We start from the raw sequence: 18,560 nt of genomic DNA, 5'->3' as shown, positions 1-18,560 counted from the left end.
AAACATTGTCTAGTTGACCTTGCTTCTGGACAGATAGTGTGAAGTGGGTTTATCAGCAAACAAAACTATAAAACGTTATAGGCCGTATCAAAGCAATGAGCCAGAAGACTGAGATGGTCTATTATCCATCCATCCATCCATCCATCTTCTCCCGCTTATCCGTGGTCGGGTCGCGGGGGTAGCAGTTCCAACAGAGAGCCCCAAACTTTCTTTTCCCTGGCCACATCAACCAGCTCTGAGTGGGGGATCCCAAGGCGCTCCCAGGCCAGCAAAGAGATATAATCCCTCCACCTGGTCCTAGGTCTACCCCTTGGTCTCTTCCCAGCTGGACGTGCCTGGAACACCTCCCTAGGGAGGCGCCCAGGTGGCATCCTAACTAGGTGCCCGAACCACCTCAACTGGCTCCTTTCGACGCGAAGGAGGAGCGGTTCAACTCTGAGTCCCTCCCGGATGACCGAACTTCTCACCTTATCCCTAAGGGAGACACCAGTCCCCCTGCGGAGAAAACCCATCACGGCCGCTTTTATCCGCGATCTCGTTTTTTCGGTCATGACCCATCCTTCATGACCATAGGTGAGGGTAGGAACGAAAATGGCCCGGTAGACAGAGAGCTTTGCCTTCTGGCTCAGCTCCCTTTTCGTCACAACGGTGCGGTAAAGCGACTGCAGTACCGCTCCCGCTAATCCGATTCTCCGGCCCATCTCACGCTCCATTGTTCCCTCACTCGAGAACAAGACCCCGAGATACTTGAACTCCTTCACTTGGGGTAAGGACTCATTCCCTACTTGGAGTGGACAGTCCATCGGTTTCCTGCTGAGAACCATGGCCTCAGATTTGGAGGTGCTGATCCTCATCCCAGCCGCTTCACACTCGGTTGCGAACCGATCCAGTGAGTGCTGAAGGTCGCAGACCGATGAAGCCATTAGAACCACATCATCTGCAAAAAGCAGTGGTGCAATCCTTAGTCCACCGAACCGCAGACCCCCTCCCCCATGACTACGCCTCAAAATCCGATCCATGTATATTACAAACAGGATTGGTGACAAAGCGCAGCCCTGGCGGAGGCCAACCCTCACCGGAAATGGGTTTGACTTAATACCGAGGACCCGGAAACAGCTCTCACTTTGGGAGTACAGAGATTGGATGGCCCTGAGTAGAGACCCCCTCACCCCATACTCCCGCAGCACCTCCCACATTAGCTCCCTGGGAACCCGGTCATACACCTTCTCCAAGTCTACAAAACACATGTAGACTGGATGAGCGTACTCCAAGGCCCCCTCCAGGATCCTTGCGAGAGTAAAAAGCTGATCCGTCGTTCCACGACCAGGACGGAATCCACATTGTTCCTCCTCAATCTGAGGTTCAACAATCGGCCTGACCCTCCTTTCGAGTACCTTAGAGTAAACTCTCCCAGGGAGGCTGAGTAGTGTGATGCCTCTGTAATTGGCACACACCCTCTGATCCCCCTTTTTAAAAAGGGGAACCACCACCCCGGTCTGCCACTCCTTCGGTACTGTTTCCAACTTCCACGCAACATTGATGAGACATGTCAACCATGACAGTCCCTCAACACTCAGAGCCTTCAGCATTTCTGGGCGGATCTCATCTTTGTTTGACGACCGCAGTGACCTCCCCCCGGGAGATTGGTGTTGATCCCCCGTCATACTCCAGCTCTGCCTCTAACATAGAGGGTGGAGTTGTTGGGTTCAGGAGTTCCTCAAAGTGTTCCTTCCAACGTCCTAACACTCCATCAGTTGAGGTCAACAACGTCCCATCCTTACTGTACACAGCTTGGATGGTTCCCTGCTTCCCCCTCCTGAGGTGTCGGACAGTTTTCCAGAACAACTTTGGTGCCGCCCGAAAGTCCTTTTCCATGTCTTCTCCGAACTTCTCCCACACCCGCTGCTTTGCCTCGGCCACGGCTGAGGCTGCTGCCCTTCGGGCCTGTCGGTACCTTGCAACTGCTTCGGGAGTCCCCCGGGATAACCAATCCCTGAAGGCCTCCTTCTTCAGTCGGACGGCTTCCCTGACCACCGGTGTCCACCAGGATGTTCGAGGGTTACCGCCCCTTGAGGCACCTAGGACCTTGAGACCACAGCTCCCCGCCGCGGCTTCTGCAATAGAGGCTTTGAACACCGACCACTCTGGTTCAATGTCCCCAACCTCCACAGGAATGCCCGAAAAGCTCCGCCGGAGGTGTGAGTTGAAGGCCTCCTGAACTTGGGCCTCCTCCAGACGTTCCCAGTTCACCCGAACTACACGTTTGGGCTTACCAGGTCTATCCAGAGGCTTCCCCCGCCAATCGACCCAACTCACCACCACATGGTGATCAGTTGACAACTCCGCCCCTCTCTTTACCCGAGTGTCCAAAACATACTGCCTCAGGTCCGATGATACAATAACGAAATCGATCATAGACCTTCTGCCTAGGATGCTCTGGTACCACGTACACTTATGAGCATGCTTATGTTATTTTTATGGCCAATCCATGACTAGCACAGAAGTCCAGTAACAAACCACCACTCCGGTTCAGATCAGGGGGGCCGTTCCTCCCAATCACGCCCCTCCAAGTGTCTCCATCATTGCCCACATGTGCGTTGAAGTCTCCCAGCAAGATTAAAGAGTTCCCTTCAGGAGCCCCATACAGGACTCTTTCCAGGGTCTCCAAGAAGGCCGTATACTCTGAACTGCTGTTGGGTGCATAAGCACACACAACAGTCAGAGTTTCCCCCCCCATAACCCGCAGGCGTAGGGAGGCGACCCTCTCGTCCACTGGGGTAAACTCCAACAACGAAGCACCCAACCGGGGACTTGTGAGTATAGAGACCCCCTTCTGGGCCTGGCTCCAGAAGGGGACCCCGGGCTTCCTCCGGGCCGGGTATCCTCACTTCTTGTTTTTTCTTTCATGAGGTCTTGTGAACCAATCTTAGTCTGGCCCCTTGCCTGAGACCAATTTGCCATTGGAGACCCTACCAGGAACACAAGGTTCCAGACAACACAGCCCCCAGGTTCATCAGGGCACACAAACCTCTCTACCACAGTAAGGTGCTGGTTCTTCAGAGATGGTCTATTATGTGTTAACAAAAGCATTTATTTTCTTACAACAGAAAAGCAGAAATGTTTACACCTGAAATTGACAAAGAGAAAAAGAAACTTTAAAAACGTAGTGGAAGTTGATCAGGTGCTATCACATGATTTTTCTCCTTTTCTGAGACCAGGCAGACTGCAAAAGCCTTCTTTCTTACTGTGTCACTAGTCCCACAAAACCAGACAGAAAAGGCCTTTTCAATCCATTATTATTAAGGTTGCTGCCAGCTCAGGCCCTGCCAAGCTTTTATAGCCGCATCAACAAAAAAAGCACTGAACTGGCTGCACTTGGATTGTGTTTTCTAAGTCTAAGATTCTTTGGAAACTGCTTTTCATTTTGTGTGGAATTGTATTTTTGATACATTTATTGTTCCTGCCAATATTATGCCTACATTATATATATTCCTAATCACACAGTAAGTCTGAAGTTTAGATTAATTATTTCAATTTTTGTGTCTGAATCTGAGTAGCACCCTGGAACAGCTATGTTGGCTAACTGCAGAGAGATCTACAACCGTAACAACTTGGACAGCTTTTTATTCCTCAGCTAACATTACCACTGTGTCCCAAAGTGAACTTGTCTTTTGGAACCCAGCCAAAAGCTATACATATTCTCAGAGTGTGAAAAACCACCTCCACACACTCCTTCACCACCAAAGAAATACAGTTTATCATATATTCAAGTAAAAATACTCTATTTAAAGTTAAATGTATGCATTTAAAATCCTAATTAAGTAACACCACAGAAAAGTGTACTTCATGTATGAAAAGTGCTGCAGGAAATAGCAGTATAAATCATTATATATAAATGTTTGGATTATTAATACCGGGTATCAAATAAATATAAGTAGCAAAAAGTGGGTCAAAGGGGAATAGATACATGAAGTTAGCTATTATAGCTTGTCAACTAAATACAGTGGGGTTAACTTATTCACAAGGCAAATTAGACTGTTTGATTCCATTCAAATTAAGTTTATTATTATTATTGTAGTAAAATCACTGATCATGTGAATATAATATTTTATATATAATATAAACATTTGACATAATTATAATTTTAAACTTTTGATAGTTTAGGTGCATTTTTTTTTATCAAAGTATTGTTTGGGTTGCTTTTAGATGTAAATAGGCTACTGTACATTTTGACAGCTGTGAATACTTCCTTATTGTTGGTGATTACTAACACTGACATAGCCTACGTGTAGCTTTTCACAGGAATAGAGAGATGATAGATAGAGGAAGTGAAGTGCTGTGAGATCGGTGCTTTTATTTGCAGACCGGCCAACAGGAGGTCATTTTGGAGGAAGAAGTTACTGTAAACTGTATATCGGTTTATTGGCCAATCTCATTCTTATTAACACACGACCATGTGACTTTCGATAACTTCATCAGACCTCACAGGAACAACACCCGCAGCTGACAGACCACTGATCCTGGACCAGTATTTAAAGTTGACTTTTTTTTATTGTATGGCACTGTTTTATCCGTCTCATCTGGGAGCTCCGCGATGTTTTGGTTCACACAAGGACTCTGCTTTCTGCCAGCGTTTCTGGTCATCTGGTCCTCCAGCACTTTCATCGTTGCCTACATTATTGCGCTTTTCAGGGGTGATGTCGACATCATCTTCCCATACATAAGGTACGTTTAATCATATATCTTTTTAGAAGTTGTTATTTTCGCATTTTTAACAAGATCAAGGCATATTTTTAGTGATTTTTGAGAACCAGGCATGAGCAAAGTTAGGTTTCGTTTTCCAACTTGGCTGGTACCCAGACTCCACACAGGACATATTGGTGAGTATTTTTTCCAGAGTAATTAATATTTTTGCTCTGAAATAGGGATATTTAATCATTTTGGAGTGTATTTATTACTCATAGATTCTAGAGTGCGATCAAAAATGCAGAGTCAATTCTATTGGAGTTAAACCATGACCACGCTGTAACGGAGGTGATCTCTGGGGCCATAGATCTCGGTCTCTTATATAGCTTCATTATTGGCGAAGTATATTACTTTGTTCCACGCTAAAACATTGCACAGGAAGCATGTGAATCTATGTCCTTTATGCATCTATTTGTCACGATCTGTCTATGTTTTAGTTTGTCTGTCTCTGTTTCCTGTTGTAGTTTGAAAAGTGTTCCCCCTCCCGTCTTGTCTGTTGCTGGTAATTGTGTTCACCTGGTGCCCTGTGTTGTCGCCTCCCTCCTCACCTGTGTCTTGTTGGTTTGATTAGTCCTGTGTGTATTTAGGTTCTGTTTTCCTGTTAGTGTGTGAGGTCTTTGTTTCTGGTGACTGTGTTCACGTGAGACAGTCATATTGAGGCTGTGTATCATGAACCACAGCGATGAATATGATGAAATGGGGGACCCTGATGTAAACAAGACGAAAGTCTTTCTCTGGTCTGCATCCCCTTAACAATTGTATGTTTTTAGCTGAACTGTACTGTACCCAATAGCCTATACAAGCTGTTTATAAACTTTTCAATCAATCAATCAATAAATAAATGCCCACACCGGGTTGTATTTGAACTCTCTGCCTCTGCCTCCTTGCTTGGTCGGGCCGCTCAATGGTCATTGGTCAGCTTCACACATGCCCACTCATGTTCCTTAAGCACTTTGGTTTATTTACCTTTTTTATTATGAAGATCATTATGGTTCATTTATTCTATTCTGAGTAAAATTACCTTCTATTGGAGTAAAATTACCTTCTAGTTGGAGTAAAATTACCTTCTAGTTGGAGTAAAATTACCTTCTAGTTGGAGTAAAATGGAAGTAGAGTTGTTTTTAATATACACTAGAGTAAATAACCATTGAGCAGAGTCAAATCTAAGCACATAATAGAGTAAAATGAACTCTAAAAATACAACTCTGAACAAAGAGTACATTTTACTCTATATAGGTTGGGACCAAATGTTATATTTTTAGAGTAAAATGTTCTTCTATTTGAGTGAATTTTACTCAGAGAAATGTACTGTGCAGCTGCACGCACACGGCACACGTCTTAATGAATGCTCTTCTTTTCACTTCTCCCTCTAAAGTGAGTCTGTTATTTTAAGAAGAAGGTTGAAATGTCTCAAAAATACAAACATAATCTAGTCACAAATAACAGGAAGTTATGCTTTACTATGAGCACATGTCTGTAATGTGAGGGCAACAATGAAGAGCTCTCTTCTCCCTTTTCAGTGACACAGGTGCTTACCCTCCAGAGAGCTGCATTTTCGGTCTGATGACATTCATTTCTGCATGTGCAGGTATGTTCACTCCATCAGTATGAACATCTGAAATGTCACGTCTTTAACTTGTTTGTCATTTGTGCAAACTTGTGCTTTCCCAAGGGAGGAACCAAGATTTTCAACCATTTTATTCTCATTTCCTCTTTAGCAGAAAATGAAAGCAGAAATTTGTCTTTTTGTTGGGATGCAAGAGTCATGTGTTAAATGCACTATTTTACCTTCACCCAGGAATAGCTACCATATATGCCAGGTACAAGTTTGTGGAGAAGCTGAGTGGGGACACCAGGGTGGTGAGCCCCCGCCTCAATTACACAGCACTGGTGTTTGGGCTGCTCTCCTGTTTAGGCATGTGTATTGTTGCAACATTCCAGGTATGTCTACTTATGCGGGGCACATCTTAACTACATGAAAATAAATAACATTTGTAATGTATCGTTCTTATTTTATGTTGCAGGAAACAGCTGTGACGTGCGTTCATGATATAGGAGCTCTGATGTTCTTTGTGCCTGGTATATTATACATAATACTCCAGTCGGTTATATCTTATCGTGCCTTTCCATATGGGTGCTCCATATTTGTGTGTCGAGCACGCTTGTTTATCGCCATCCTTGCCGCTTTGGCGTTCTTTCCCAGTATCCTTTCACAGAAGCTTGATGTGTTATAATACACAAAGAGTCGGTTTGCTTTGGTTTTCGGATCTACTAAGCAACATGAATTTAACCAGGAACTTCCCTTTATGGCTGAATTATTCTCTTGTTTTTCTTGTAAAGACTTGAACAGTAAATGCACACAATAATAAGTGTCAACCATGTATTTGCAATTTTCCTTGATGGCTAATTCAGCTGCCATCTGTGCGTACTTTGTGAAGCAAACCAAACTGCACAGAGGCAAAGACGACGAGGTAGGCTGTCTAATTTCACTTTATCCATCGGTGTAAGTTAATACTTAATAGACACATAATAAAAAACAATTTTTATAATTGATTAATGTTTCACAAATGCCAAACTTTTCTTTGTTCCAGATATGTGTTACCATGATTGTGGAATAGCACCAAATCTGTGTTAATGAGAACAATTCACATCCAAATTAAATTACAAATTGGTATGATGTTGATCTTAAGTGAATTCAGGGACACAGCTACTCACTATACAATCTGCTGACTACTGTGTACAAATCTCCCAATCGTATAAGTCAGTTGTAATACCTTAATGTAGTTTGTAAGCTAGAAGTAAAAAAAGTTGGCTTAAAGAAGAAAAACTCTATTTAAAGATTCCACAATAAGACATCATTTTGGGAATGTTCTACAATGTCTCTACATTTCTAGCAAAAACATATTTATCCATTAATCGATCAAATATTTGCCAGACTAATTCATAATGTATATCCGTCTTTCAGGACTATCCCTACCATGTAGCCAGCGCCTCGTGTGAGTGGGTTTGTGCTTTCAGTTTCATCTGCTTCTTCCTCACATACATCGACGATTTCAAAGTGAGTATCTCACCATCAAAAATAAACTCTTATTTTTAATCTACAGCTGAAAAGAGTTCTTATTTCTCTCCTTTTTTATTCCCCACAGCTGTTTACCTTACGAGTGAAAACAGAAGATGTGGAGTATTCTCAATGATTCTTCAACTGCCAACAAACTTTGTATTGACTGTACATCAGTATTATCAACATGTGATGCATTTATTTTTATACACTTTTAAACACATACTTTTTGTAAAGAAAAGAAAGATATCAGTGACTGTACCCTTACACTTTTTAATCGAGCACAAATCATATACGTTTACTTAACTTTGCACTTTGCTCTTGACTGTTGCCTCACACGTTTGTTTAGACCTGTGACCAGTAACAAAGGAAGTTCCCCCCCCCCTCCTCACAGTGAGCGCATGACAGCTGCACATGTGGTTTAATAAGTATACAACTCAAACTAATGACGGTCTGTGAGAGTGGTGGCTCATGATTTCTGGGAAAACAGTCAGAGCTACACTGAAACCGTTACTGAAACCTGTCTGAAATATTACTTCAAATGGGATTATTAATCAAATGTTGCCCCTTTTTTTTTTTAACCAAAATTGTATAATACATATTTAATGTTTTTCCAATTGTGTTTTCTTTGGAACACAATACTTATTTGTGACAGATTAGGTTAAAAAACTGCTCCAATTCAGAGTTTTGTTCACTTACTCTATGCTGCTCATATATTTAATGGTTTCCATTGATACTGCTATTGGGTTCAGCAGTGCAGCTATGGAGGAATTTTGGCATATACAGCCTGCAGAAGGTCATACACTGAAATTATACTAAATAAATTATTTTTCTCAGTACAACTGCCAAGTTAAATTGCCGTAATACAATAAACCGGAATTGAAGCTAATTCAAATCAAGAACAAGTATGCAGTGGGCTCTCAGGCAGATAATAAAGCCTGTTTCTCTGCCTCAAAGCTTGAGTTAAAGCAGTTCTACACACAGGATTTCCACATGAAATGTAGCTAAGTCTGAAAAACACACTTCACTTGGATAACAGAAATATCTATGTTTTTATCTCTTTAAATTCTCCTCTTTTTGGTCAAACTCCAGGATGGGAACCAGTTTCTCACAGCCTACTGCCAATACCATTGCTTTAATTTTTGTATTGGCACAAAAATGATAAGATAAGATATCACAATTGAGTCAGCTGATATATTTCCATGGCCATTATTCATGGAGCATCGTTTTATAGATCATGCCTATAATTGGTGATTAATAGGAGAGAGAAAATCCTTTGCTGTAATAGTGGTCACATAATGACACTGATTGTTAACTCGTCCACAACAGATACTGTTTTTTTATTCAATGACTTTCTATGTGTACTGGTTTGCTTATGACATATGAAAAATAAATATATATTTTTCAAGCAGACTGTCAGTTTATTACAGATCCAAACTTTGTGCACAAGTGCTTTCCAGAGTTCTCCAATCTCAACTCTTCACAGTCAATATAGCAGAAACAGACAATATGTTAATATAAATAATGTATTGTCTTTCAGGGGTGATAGATAAGACACATAAGGCAGCTTCTGAATGTATGCAGATTAACTTTTTTATTTAAATAAGTTTGCAACTAATACCATCATTTTGCTTCGACATAGCTGAATGATAATTGATGGCTAGAAAAGATGAAATGATATCCATCTTATTTCTTTTATTGAATAAAGTGATCAGAGATTTTCTCCATTTAAACAGGATTATTGTTCTGAAATCTTTTTTTATAGACGTGTCTACCTCGCCTGAACACACAGACTTACAATCTGAGTTTTGACATTTCCAACACGTTTTTTTAATAACTTTCACCAGATAGTTGTATCTCTTAAAAGGCATTTGTCTGTAAAAGTAGTGACCACAAAAACATGTTAACATTTACAATATATAATTACTTTTTGTACAAAAATGACTTGCTACTGCAATCTTCTGAGGTCTAGTGCTAACAACAGAGAAAAACCTTCCCTCTTTGGGAATACAACAAAATAGCGGATGTCACTGACCAACCTTAAGGAAACTATTTCAGTCATTTAAAACCAAAAGTACAATCTCTCTGGTTTCCAGGTTCAGGCACCTATTTTGCAGCTTCTCATTGCTACTCCTGCACAGGATCACTGTGATCTACATTTCTCTCTCAGTGCAGGCAGGCCTACAGGAGCTCAGAGCAGCGATGGTGAGCCTGTACAGGACGCGTTATCGGTGACGGGCACAGAGGTCATAGGTCAGTCGCTGAAAGATGATTCACTGTCAGAGCCGGTGGCAGAAACATCTTGATCCTCTATGCTCCTCGCTCCTTCATCCGGCAGGGGGGCATCTGGTGTGCTGTCATCAGCAGGGAGGAAATGTTACCAGTCAGTTTCATAAAAGGAGATATGAATATGAGATCATTACCAGTAACAGTGACACACTCACTCAAGCAAGTTAGAATCCAATCCCTCTAGGACCATTTTATTCTTTATAGCCATAACTGGAACTCCCTGTGACAAATAAAACATGTATGAAGATGCAAAGCAAACAGAATGTTTTTTAATCACTATAGTTCATTAGCAGGTTTTAGTGATGACTTACCACTTGAACCATTTTCAGGTATCGGGCATAACGCGGGTCCTTAGCCACTGTCATGACATTCTCTGCGGCTGCTTCGACTTGAGGTGGCGTTGCAGGCTCTGGTGCTGTCTGAGCAGCCTGCGAAATCTAAAAAATATTTACAAATGACTACAGGATATCAAATTAACTACTTTATTATGCATTGTTAGTAGGCAGTGCTCAGTTTTAGACTTGCAGAGTTTGTACTTTGTTTGCATCCTTTATGGAATAGTAAGTATATAGTAAGTATATATTAGGTATCATAGTATAGTACAACATTTTGAAATGTGCTTACTTTGCAGAGAGTTGGGTGAGAAGAGAGTTGTGTCTGTATGCTCAGTATGAAAACACAGCTGCAGCTGATTAGCTTAGCTTATCATAAAGAATGAAAACAGAGGAAAACAATTGGCCTGGCTCAGTCGGAAAAATTCAAAAACTTTTGTCTTATTTCACAGTTTGTGGGTTGGTCAGCACTCTAGTCACACAACTGTATTTGGACAAGCCATGACAATTTAAGTTTCTCTCATATATCCCCTTGAAACAAACATATATTATGTGTTGTGCTCGTATGTGTGCAGTTGGACAGAGCTAGAGTAGCCATTTTCCCTCAGATACAATCTCAAATTATTCATTTTAAGTTAAAACACCCATTTGGCAGATTTTGTATACTCATTTGTATTCACCTCTGGGGAAAGAAGACTGCCTGCTGGTGGACCCCCTGTTTGACTCTGAGTGGCGGTAGAGGGTCCATTGGCCGGTCCATTGGCCGGTCCATTGGCCGGTCCATTGGCCTGTCCATTGGCCTGGGCAGGTTGCCGCTGACTGAGTCCTTCCATTGTGACGTCCTCCAGCCCGGGAATGGAGGACAGCTTCACAGAGCAATTCAAAATGTAAGATATGAAAAATTGAAGGACATGACACGTATACAAATTGCCTCAATCAATAGAGGGGATGGAACTTACTTTGGCTTCTAAAATGGACAGGGTTGTTTCAATCTGCTGAATGCGAAGAGATATGTTTGCAAGTTTCTGTGGGAAAGAAGTTAGACAGTTTGGGTTATGGTGTGTCACAGAGGCTGCTTGTGTGAACTAATCAGGACAGCAGAAACTGGTTAAAGGATCAGTTTAGAGTACAGGAAGCATACAAACCTCTTCACAAACTGTGGAGAAACGGTTAAGAAACCGGACCGTGTGCACAACAAACTGATTGAGGTATGCAACAACTCTTCTCTGTTGAATAGCAGGGACCTAAAGGAAACACAGAGAAAGCTATTTTAAGAAAGAGTCCGGGTTGTGAGGAAATAGGTTATTATACTTACAGGTCATTCCTTACCAACTCACCACCAATATGTAAAAATGGAACACTAGTTCAGATGAAATTGTTTTTCTTTAAGATTATTTATTAGGGTTGATTTGACATCACCAACAACTATTTACATGGGCACATATTGAAAATTATCCTTATGGTTTCTTGAATGGTCAGTACAATTTCCAACCTAATCCAGGGAAATATAAGCAATTGGTGAGGCTTAGAATAAACAAACTTTCCAAAAATGTGGGGTACAGTTATAGGATTTTGCAAGGTCCTATAAACTTAATATAATTTCTAACAAACTTTATTTCAAGACAACCCATTACTGGTTATTGGTGAGTTGGTATACAACGACCATACCATACATCGATTTATAAACCACTACTCTCATAAAAAGCATTGCATTTATGCAATATTAACATAGGAGGTATGACAACATCATAGTTGGCTAAATTACTTGGTAAATTAGCAGAGATATATAAATATTGAATACAAGCTGTTATATAAACAGTTACTGCTACAAGCTATTATTGCATTTGTTTAACTATAGAATATTACAGTGACGTTTGCTAATGATAACAACTGTCGACTGCTTGGTAAATAACCCTACTATGACTAGCTCAGTTGCTGAATGACAGCCTTGTTGCATCACTGTTTTGGCCTGTTTCCTCACATTTCCTCAATATGTAGCTTAACGTTAGTTAGCCTATAGTAAATGTTAGCTAGTTAGATACCAACCTTAGTAAGATCGACACCAGACCCCACAATAGGCAGCCCGTCCTCGTCCATGTTGGATTTTAAACTTCCTGCAGTTAATAGAGCAGTTTCGGTACTAAAAGCGACACTGTTCACAGCAATAAGAGAGAAAACGTTGCTTAAAGATTTGCTGTGAAACGTTTCATGTGACTCTGGACGGTGTGAACGTCACGTGACGTGACGTCACGTTGTTAGATTCCATGTGATTAGTGCTTTTATTTGAAGTCTCGCTGACAGTATGTTGAAAATAACAACATCCGATCCCGTCTTTTAGCTACTTTATTTTATTTGGTCACTAAAAACATTTACCAGCCCTTTAGACTGCTTTATCCTTTCCGTCATCTGCCGAGGAACACTATGATTAAGTTGATATTCTTTCGAAAGAAAGAATACGTAGATTGTTTAGTTATCAAAACACTCCACCTAGGAGAACCATATGTGTAAAATGGATAACGATACATTAAAACTGATCAATAAAGTGCATGTATTGTGTCTAATCGTTGGGATAGCAAAGATAAATTGAATGGCACAGCAGTAAAACACAGCTGAGTTGCAGGACTTTTATTTTGAAAAGAGGAAACGCAGTGAAAGAGTTGAGGAAACGGGTGCTTGCGTACCATCAGCGCATGTTAGCTAAAATAATCAAACAACAACATTTTACATATATTTCTTAACGCTACTGGAGACATATTGCATTAATGGAGGTTATTGGGTCAATAGAGAAAATAAACGGTACGTATATTTATAATTTTCTCCCTCTGCACTTAAAAGTAGGCTGTGTTTATGTTAGTCAGACAGTTAGCGGGACCCGTCTATTTAAAGGAATCATGACAGTCAGAAACTATTAGCTTGGAGCTGTTGCCTTAGGAATTGAGTTCATTTCTAATATTTTTAAATAATTACTATCAATAAGTACAGTTCTTTCTTTCGAGAGCTTAAGCACAACTACATATACTTGACCAATTTGCAAGATTAAAACTAACCAAAAATAGGTTTAAAATCCAGCATTTATACGGGTCCATATGCTTTTGGATCAAGGGATATACAAAGATCCATCGGTATTTTTTCCATTGCTTTGAGTTAGCAAAATATTTTTCTTTTATAATATGTGGCATATTATAAAAGTAGCGGGTGAAATAGCTTATTTCGGGAATATAACTTCAAAGTATTTCAAGTTAAACAAGTGTTTTTAAGTTTGCAAGTGCTCTCTTCAATAAAAAGCACTTTAAAGCCCTCAGCAGACCATCTCTCAGAATAAACTTTTATGTTTTTCAGACCCTAGCCCACCTCTTTCATCTCTTCGCCTGCTGGTGCCCCCACTGCAGCTTCTGTCTGCTGCAATGTGGCAGCTGGCGAAGCAGAAAGATGTGATGAATTATGAGAAGCTGCAGGAGTTTGTGTTTATGGTGACTGAGGCAGTCCCTGAACTGATCAACCTCAGGCAGAGAGCCCAGCTCATTCTGGGTCTAAGAGCGAGGGTGAGCTGAAGTTTTGTATTATATCATAATGTTATTATGTATTTTCAAAAAAATGGTGCGATAACAATTGGTTGATATTTCAGCTCATTCTGGAACATTGCAAAGATTCAGCTCGGGGGTCTGTTGATTCTCAATTGATCCAGAGATATTTGGATAGACTTCCAATTACGTCTGCAAACACAGATGTAAGTACAGCAAAGGAATATATATGTTTTAATACATAATGATAGGCCCTAAATGACATGAGTCCTATCTGTGGCAGTACAGGGATGCTGAGGTGCAAACAACAGAGTCCACTTTCATTGCACTTGTTCAGAGCCTGCTGAAAGATCCAGTTGAGAGAGCTTATTTCTTTCAGGTCAGACAGATTTATATAATATCTTATTTTAAGAATCCACAAAGTAGTCCTAACCTGAACTAACCTTTGATACTCTTTAACAGGAGGTGTTCCCAGTGGAGTATGGGCCACAATTTGATTCTGCTTTGCACGTGTTATTGTGGGAGCTGCTCTCAAAATTGGAGAAGCTGCTTCCAGTACCAGACTTGAAACAGGTATTCTTTGTGTCCATCCAGATGTGTCAGAATGTTTTCAACTGCAAATCACGCGCTGACCACAATCTGTGTTTTCAGACTGTGACCTGGCTCGGCTCGGCTCCTTCTCTGTTGGAGAAATGTGTTCAGTCATCACCTGAAGAGCTGGGCTTAACCTTCAAGCACTACAAAAGTTCGGGACTACTGAAAATGCCATGTCAGTAAAGCTGAAATGATTTTGTTGCAGTAGAGTCATCTTTTTGTTCAATTATCAAGCCAAATCCCAAACTTGTTATGGTTTCAGCATGTTTTTAGTTGTACAATCCAATGTAAAATCATCAATCTTTTCTTTTCTTTGCACATGTGTATAATATGTGCACCACATTTGATGTATAATCTGGGTTACTTGTATAGGTTAGACATTTTAGAATGTTATATACTTGGCTGCCAGTTTTGACTCTTATTTTACGGAAGTTCCCAGAATTAATCCTGAGAAGTGCTTTTATATTTATGCAATATTAATATGTATTTTATGCAACTGAATCCTTAAGAATCACATTACATTGGGAGCTTTTTAATTGCAAATCTGAATATCTATATTAATATCCAGCCCTATATAACATTGTAAATTAAATATATTTGGTTTTTAGACTGTTGGTCTAACAAACAAAAAACAATTTAAAGATGTCGCTTGGGCTTTGGCAAAGAAATCAAATTTTTTATATATTCTGGTGTTTTATTGACTAAATAATTTGATGATAGATCGATAAAAGTCATGAAAAAGTATCTTTAAAAAAATCTTTTTTTCAACCACTGACTACTTTCTTGTTCTTTTTAGATGGCCCTTCATCCACCATCGGTAGCTGCATCATGTCTGCTTTATCGATTCCTCCGTCGCAAAAGACAAACATCTCTGCTGGACTGGAATCAATCCACAACTACGCAAACATGCTACAGCCCATCACTTTAATTGGACTAGATGGTTACAGTTTTGTTGCCGTCTATACCGAAGAGGAAGTTCAAGCCTCTAAAGTAGATGAAGAAATGATCGAGTCAGCTGAAGTGCAAGTACAAACTGACTTCTACGAGGAAGAGATAGTGGCTGTTAGCGCAGATAACGCCAGCGGTGAAGAGGCTACTAACTTGAGGGCGGAAGAAACAATTGAGACTGTGGATGTCGCTAAAGCTCTGGACACCCTGACAAAAACGTTTGCCCTGAGGAAGGAGAGCCTCGGCCAAGATGTTGTTACAGGAAAAAGTAACGAGTCACCTTTTAATGATGGGCCTCAGTCAGGAAATGAAGCAGATGAAATAAAAACACATAAAACGAACGACAAAACAGCAAAGAAAATAGAAAATGTTGAAGAGGTGAAGGAGGATCTTCCTCCTGGAGGCATAGTGAGCAATATAAACCCTTTTACAGACTTGAATGATGACCATGAGTCTTCTGTCCATGAAGACATGGCAGATGTCCTCAGTGAGGACGCAGCCTCTGAAACACAAGAGTCTTCTCCCGGCTCAGCTAATGTACGCCGATCCAATCGTCTACAAAAGAAGACGTCACCCAATTGTCAGGAGATGGATCAAATCCAGAGGTCATCCACGGAAAGCAGTGAAGAACCACAAAAGTACAAAAAAACATTTAGTATCTTTACTTTATAAGCTATAGATTTAAAACCAGATATAACTCTGTAATAGTTATTCCAACTTTTCTTTCAGTTGCCCTTTCAAAGCGGAATCATCCGTTGCCCCCTCTGTTATAGCCATCAAAGGAATTGACAAAGGTAATATTTTAACCTGAGAAACATCTTTTAAATACATTTCCCATATTGTTTTCACATTTCCATCTTTTTTTAAAATTTACAGGTGATTCGGACGAGATGACATCCATCATCTTCACGTGCTCTCAGTGTCCCTTCCACACGTCGGACGATAACAGCCCTGCTCACTTCCACATGCAGAGCGTTAGCACTGAAGTATACAGGACTCTCGCAGGAGCCAAAATGACTCCTTCTCCCTCCAGCACAGATGAAATATTTACATCCATTAAACTTTTCCCCAAAGGAAACACAGAGGAGAGCAACGCAGAACAACCAGAAAATCAAAGCAAAGAAAATGTGACTCCGAGCAAGCAGAAGGCCCTTTCATGTAACACGTGTGGCAAGACGTTCACACGGCCGTCAGACGTGAGGAGACACCAGCTGACGCACACTGGAGAGAGGCCGTTCCACTGCTCCCAGTGTGACCGAACCTTCCAGCACTCGTGGGATCTGGCCAAACACGAGAATAAAAATCACGGCGCTGCCATTTCCTTCACCTGCCAGCTGTGCGGGAGCTCCTTCGCCAACCTCCGTGCCCTGACCGTCCACCATAAGAAGTCTCACTCTAAGGAGATCCAGCTTCCTCAGATCTGCTCCATCTGCAGTCAAAGCTTTGCCACTTCCTCCGAGCTTCACGAGCACAGGAAGTCTCACGTCACCAACAAACGCTACATCTGCCAGCAGTGCGACGAAGGCTTCGATTCCCTGCTTGCTCGCTCTCAACACCGAGAGATGCATAAAGTAAAGAGTGTGTTTAAGTGTCCGCATTGTGAGAAAACATACACACGGAGATCTGATGTAAAGAGGCATCTATCCACACACACTGGGGAGCGACCCTATCAGTGTAATCAGTGCAAAAAGCGGTTCTCGCTCCGCTTCATGTACATGAAACACCTCCGCGTTCACACAGGGGAGCGGCCTTTCCAGTGCTCCCACTGCCCCAAGAGGTTCACGCTTGTGTCTGTTCTGGCCAGACACGAGAGGATGCACACTGGGGAGAAACCTTTCCTATGCTCTCAGTGCGGGAAGGGCTTTCTATCGCAGGGAGAGCTTTCAAAACATCACAGGTCGCACGTGGACGACAGGCCTTACTCCTGCGATCAGTGCGACAAACGTTTTAAGAGCAAGAAAACGCAGCAGGAACATATCGTCACCCACACCGGCGCCCGCCCGTACCCCTGCACCGTCTGCGGGAAGGGCTTCACCAAACCATACGCACTGACCAGACACAACCTCATCCACACAGGAGAGAGGCCGTTCCCCTGCACTCACTGCGAGAAGTCGTTCCTCACCCTCAGCGAGGCTCAGCTGCACCAGCGTATTCACACGGGGGAGAGGCCGTACCCCTGCAACAGCTGTGAGCTGAAGTTCAAGAGCTCGTCGGAGCTGGCGCGACACAAGAGAAGCCACTCTGGGTTGAAGCCACTGAAGCCGTACTGTGAGCAGTGCATGAAAACGTTTCCCTCTAAGGCCAAGCTGAAGAAACACATGGAGAAACACGTGGAAGAGGGAGAGGCAGCAAAGTCTGTAGACCCTTTACAGCCTAAGGAATCAAATCAGTAAATGAATAATGGAGACTGTGACAGTGTTTAAAAGGAGTGGACTTATGAATAAGAATGTAAACAGGATGCTTGAGTTCAAATAATAAGCTTTATCACATTTTATCAGGAGGGAAATGTGTCCGCAGCTACATCTTCACTGTACGGTCTTCTATCAAGTGTGGACATAGATTTGGTACAACCTTCTAGCTTTCATTACATTTTTAAACACATCATTTTAATAGATTAGTTTTTCATACAAGAATCTTTTCTCTATCATTTTCATTTTGCTTTAAAGATTGCAAATGGAGTTTGCAGAAGTTTGTTTGGTTGTTTGAAAATAAAATTACAGGTGTTCATTATACACTCCATTTATTTCTGTTTTTCTCTGAAACATGATATATTGCATTTGTGAGGTGCACAGGTTCAATTTCTGGTTTAAATGAATACAAAAAGAAAGCAAAAAAAGGGGACATCTACCGTCAATTATTTTTAAACCCAACCAACAACTCTTAATTGAATGATTTTCACATTAAAAACATGTGATTACAGTGAATTAAAAAATGTGCATGGTATACTCTCTAGACAACCCAGCTACAACTAAAATGAAAATCTGTATCATGTTACGCAATAAAACATATATTTTATAAAGTGTATATGTTGTGTTTCTGCTGAAGTCATAGTTTTCTGATTTGTAGCGCATT

General features: G+C 41.3%; 3 protein-coding genes across 5 annotated transcripts; 2 read left to right on the top strand and 1 right to left on the bottom strand.

Annotated features, from left to right (window-relative positions):
- The first annotated feature begins 4,279 nt into the window (after window positions 1–4,279).
- On the top strand, window positions 4,280–9,215 carry dram1 (DNA-damage regulated autophagy modulator 1). The gene is made up of 7 exons (XM_079653648.1): window positions 4,280–4,725; window positions 6,267–6,334; window positions 6,545–6,687; window positions 6,771–6,948; window positions 7,159–7,217; window positions 7,712–7,804; window positions 7,893–9,215. The coding sequence occupies exons 1-7, from the start codon at window positions 4,595–4,597 to the stop codon at window positions 7,938–7,940; spliced, it is 720 nt and encodes a 239-aa protein (XP_079509774.1). The 5' UTR covers window positions 4,280–4,594; the 3' UTR covers window positions 7,941–9,215.
- Window positions 9,216–9,372: 157 nt separating this feature from the next.
- washc3 (WASH complex subunit 3) lies at window positions 9,373–12,688 on the bottom strand. 2 transcript variants are annotated; one of them, XM_079653650.1, is made up of 8 exons: window positions 12,472–12,688; window positions 11,571–11,669; window positions 11,385–11,450; window positions 11,227–11,291; window positions 11,106–11,178; window positions 10,405–10,530; window positions 10,249–10,313; window positions 9,373–10,158 (listed from the first exon to the last, which is right to left on the bottom strand). In XM_079653650.1, the coding sequence occupies exons 1-8, from the start codon at window positions 12,520–12,522 to the stop codon at window positions 10,059–10,061; spliced, it is 645 nt and encodes a 214-aa protein (XP_079509776.1). In that variant the 5' UTR covers window positions 12,523–12,688; the 3' UTR covers window positions 9,373–10,058. The 2 variants fall into 2 exon arrangements, with proteins under 2 accessions (XP_079509776.1, XP_079509775.1); XM_079653649.1 differs by having other exon boundaries at window positions 11,106–11,291.
- A 353-nt stretch (window positions 12,689–13,041) lies between these two features.
- Window positions 13,042–18,510, top strand: LOC307021484 (uncharacterized protein). 2 transcript variants are annotated; one of them, XM_079653641.1, is made up of 9 exons: window positions 13,042–13,221; window positions 13,765–13,967; window positions 14,051–14,152; window positions 14,230–14,325; window positions 14,409–14,519; window positions 14,598–14,715; window positions 15,337–16,126; window positions 16,218–16,282; window positions 16,365–18,510. In XM_079653641.1, the coding sequence occupies exons 1-9, from the start codon at window positions 13,188–13,190 to the stop codon at window positions 17,879–17,881; spliced, it is 3,036 nt and encodes a 1,011-aa protein (XP_079509767.1). In that variant the 5' UTR covers window positions 13,042–13,187; the 3' UTR covers window positions 17,882–18,510. The 2 variants fall into 2 exon arrangements, with proteins under 2 accessions (XP_079509767.1, XP_079509768.1); XM_079653642.1 differs by lacking the exon at window positions 13,042–13,221 and having other exon boundaries at window positions 13,942–13,967; window positions 14,235–14,325.
- The last annotated feature ends 50 nt before the right edge of the window (window positions 18,511–18,560 follow it).

The sequence above is a fragment of the Notothenia rossii genome, assembly GCF_949606895.1.
Source record: "Notothenia rossii genome assembly, chromosome: 10".
NCBI classification, from domain to species: Eukaryota; Metazoa; Chordata; class Actinopteri; order Perciformes; family Nototheniidae; genus Notothenia; species Notothenia rossii.
The sequence above is the reverse complement of the archived record's forward strand: the minus strand, read 5'-3'. Positions and strand labels throughout refer to the sequence as shown.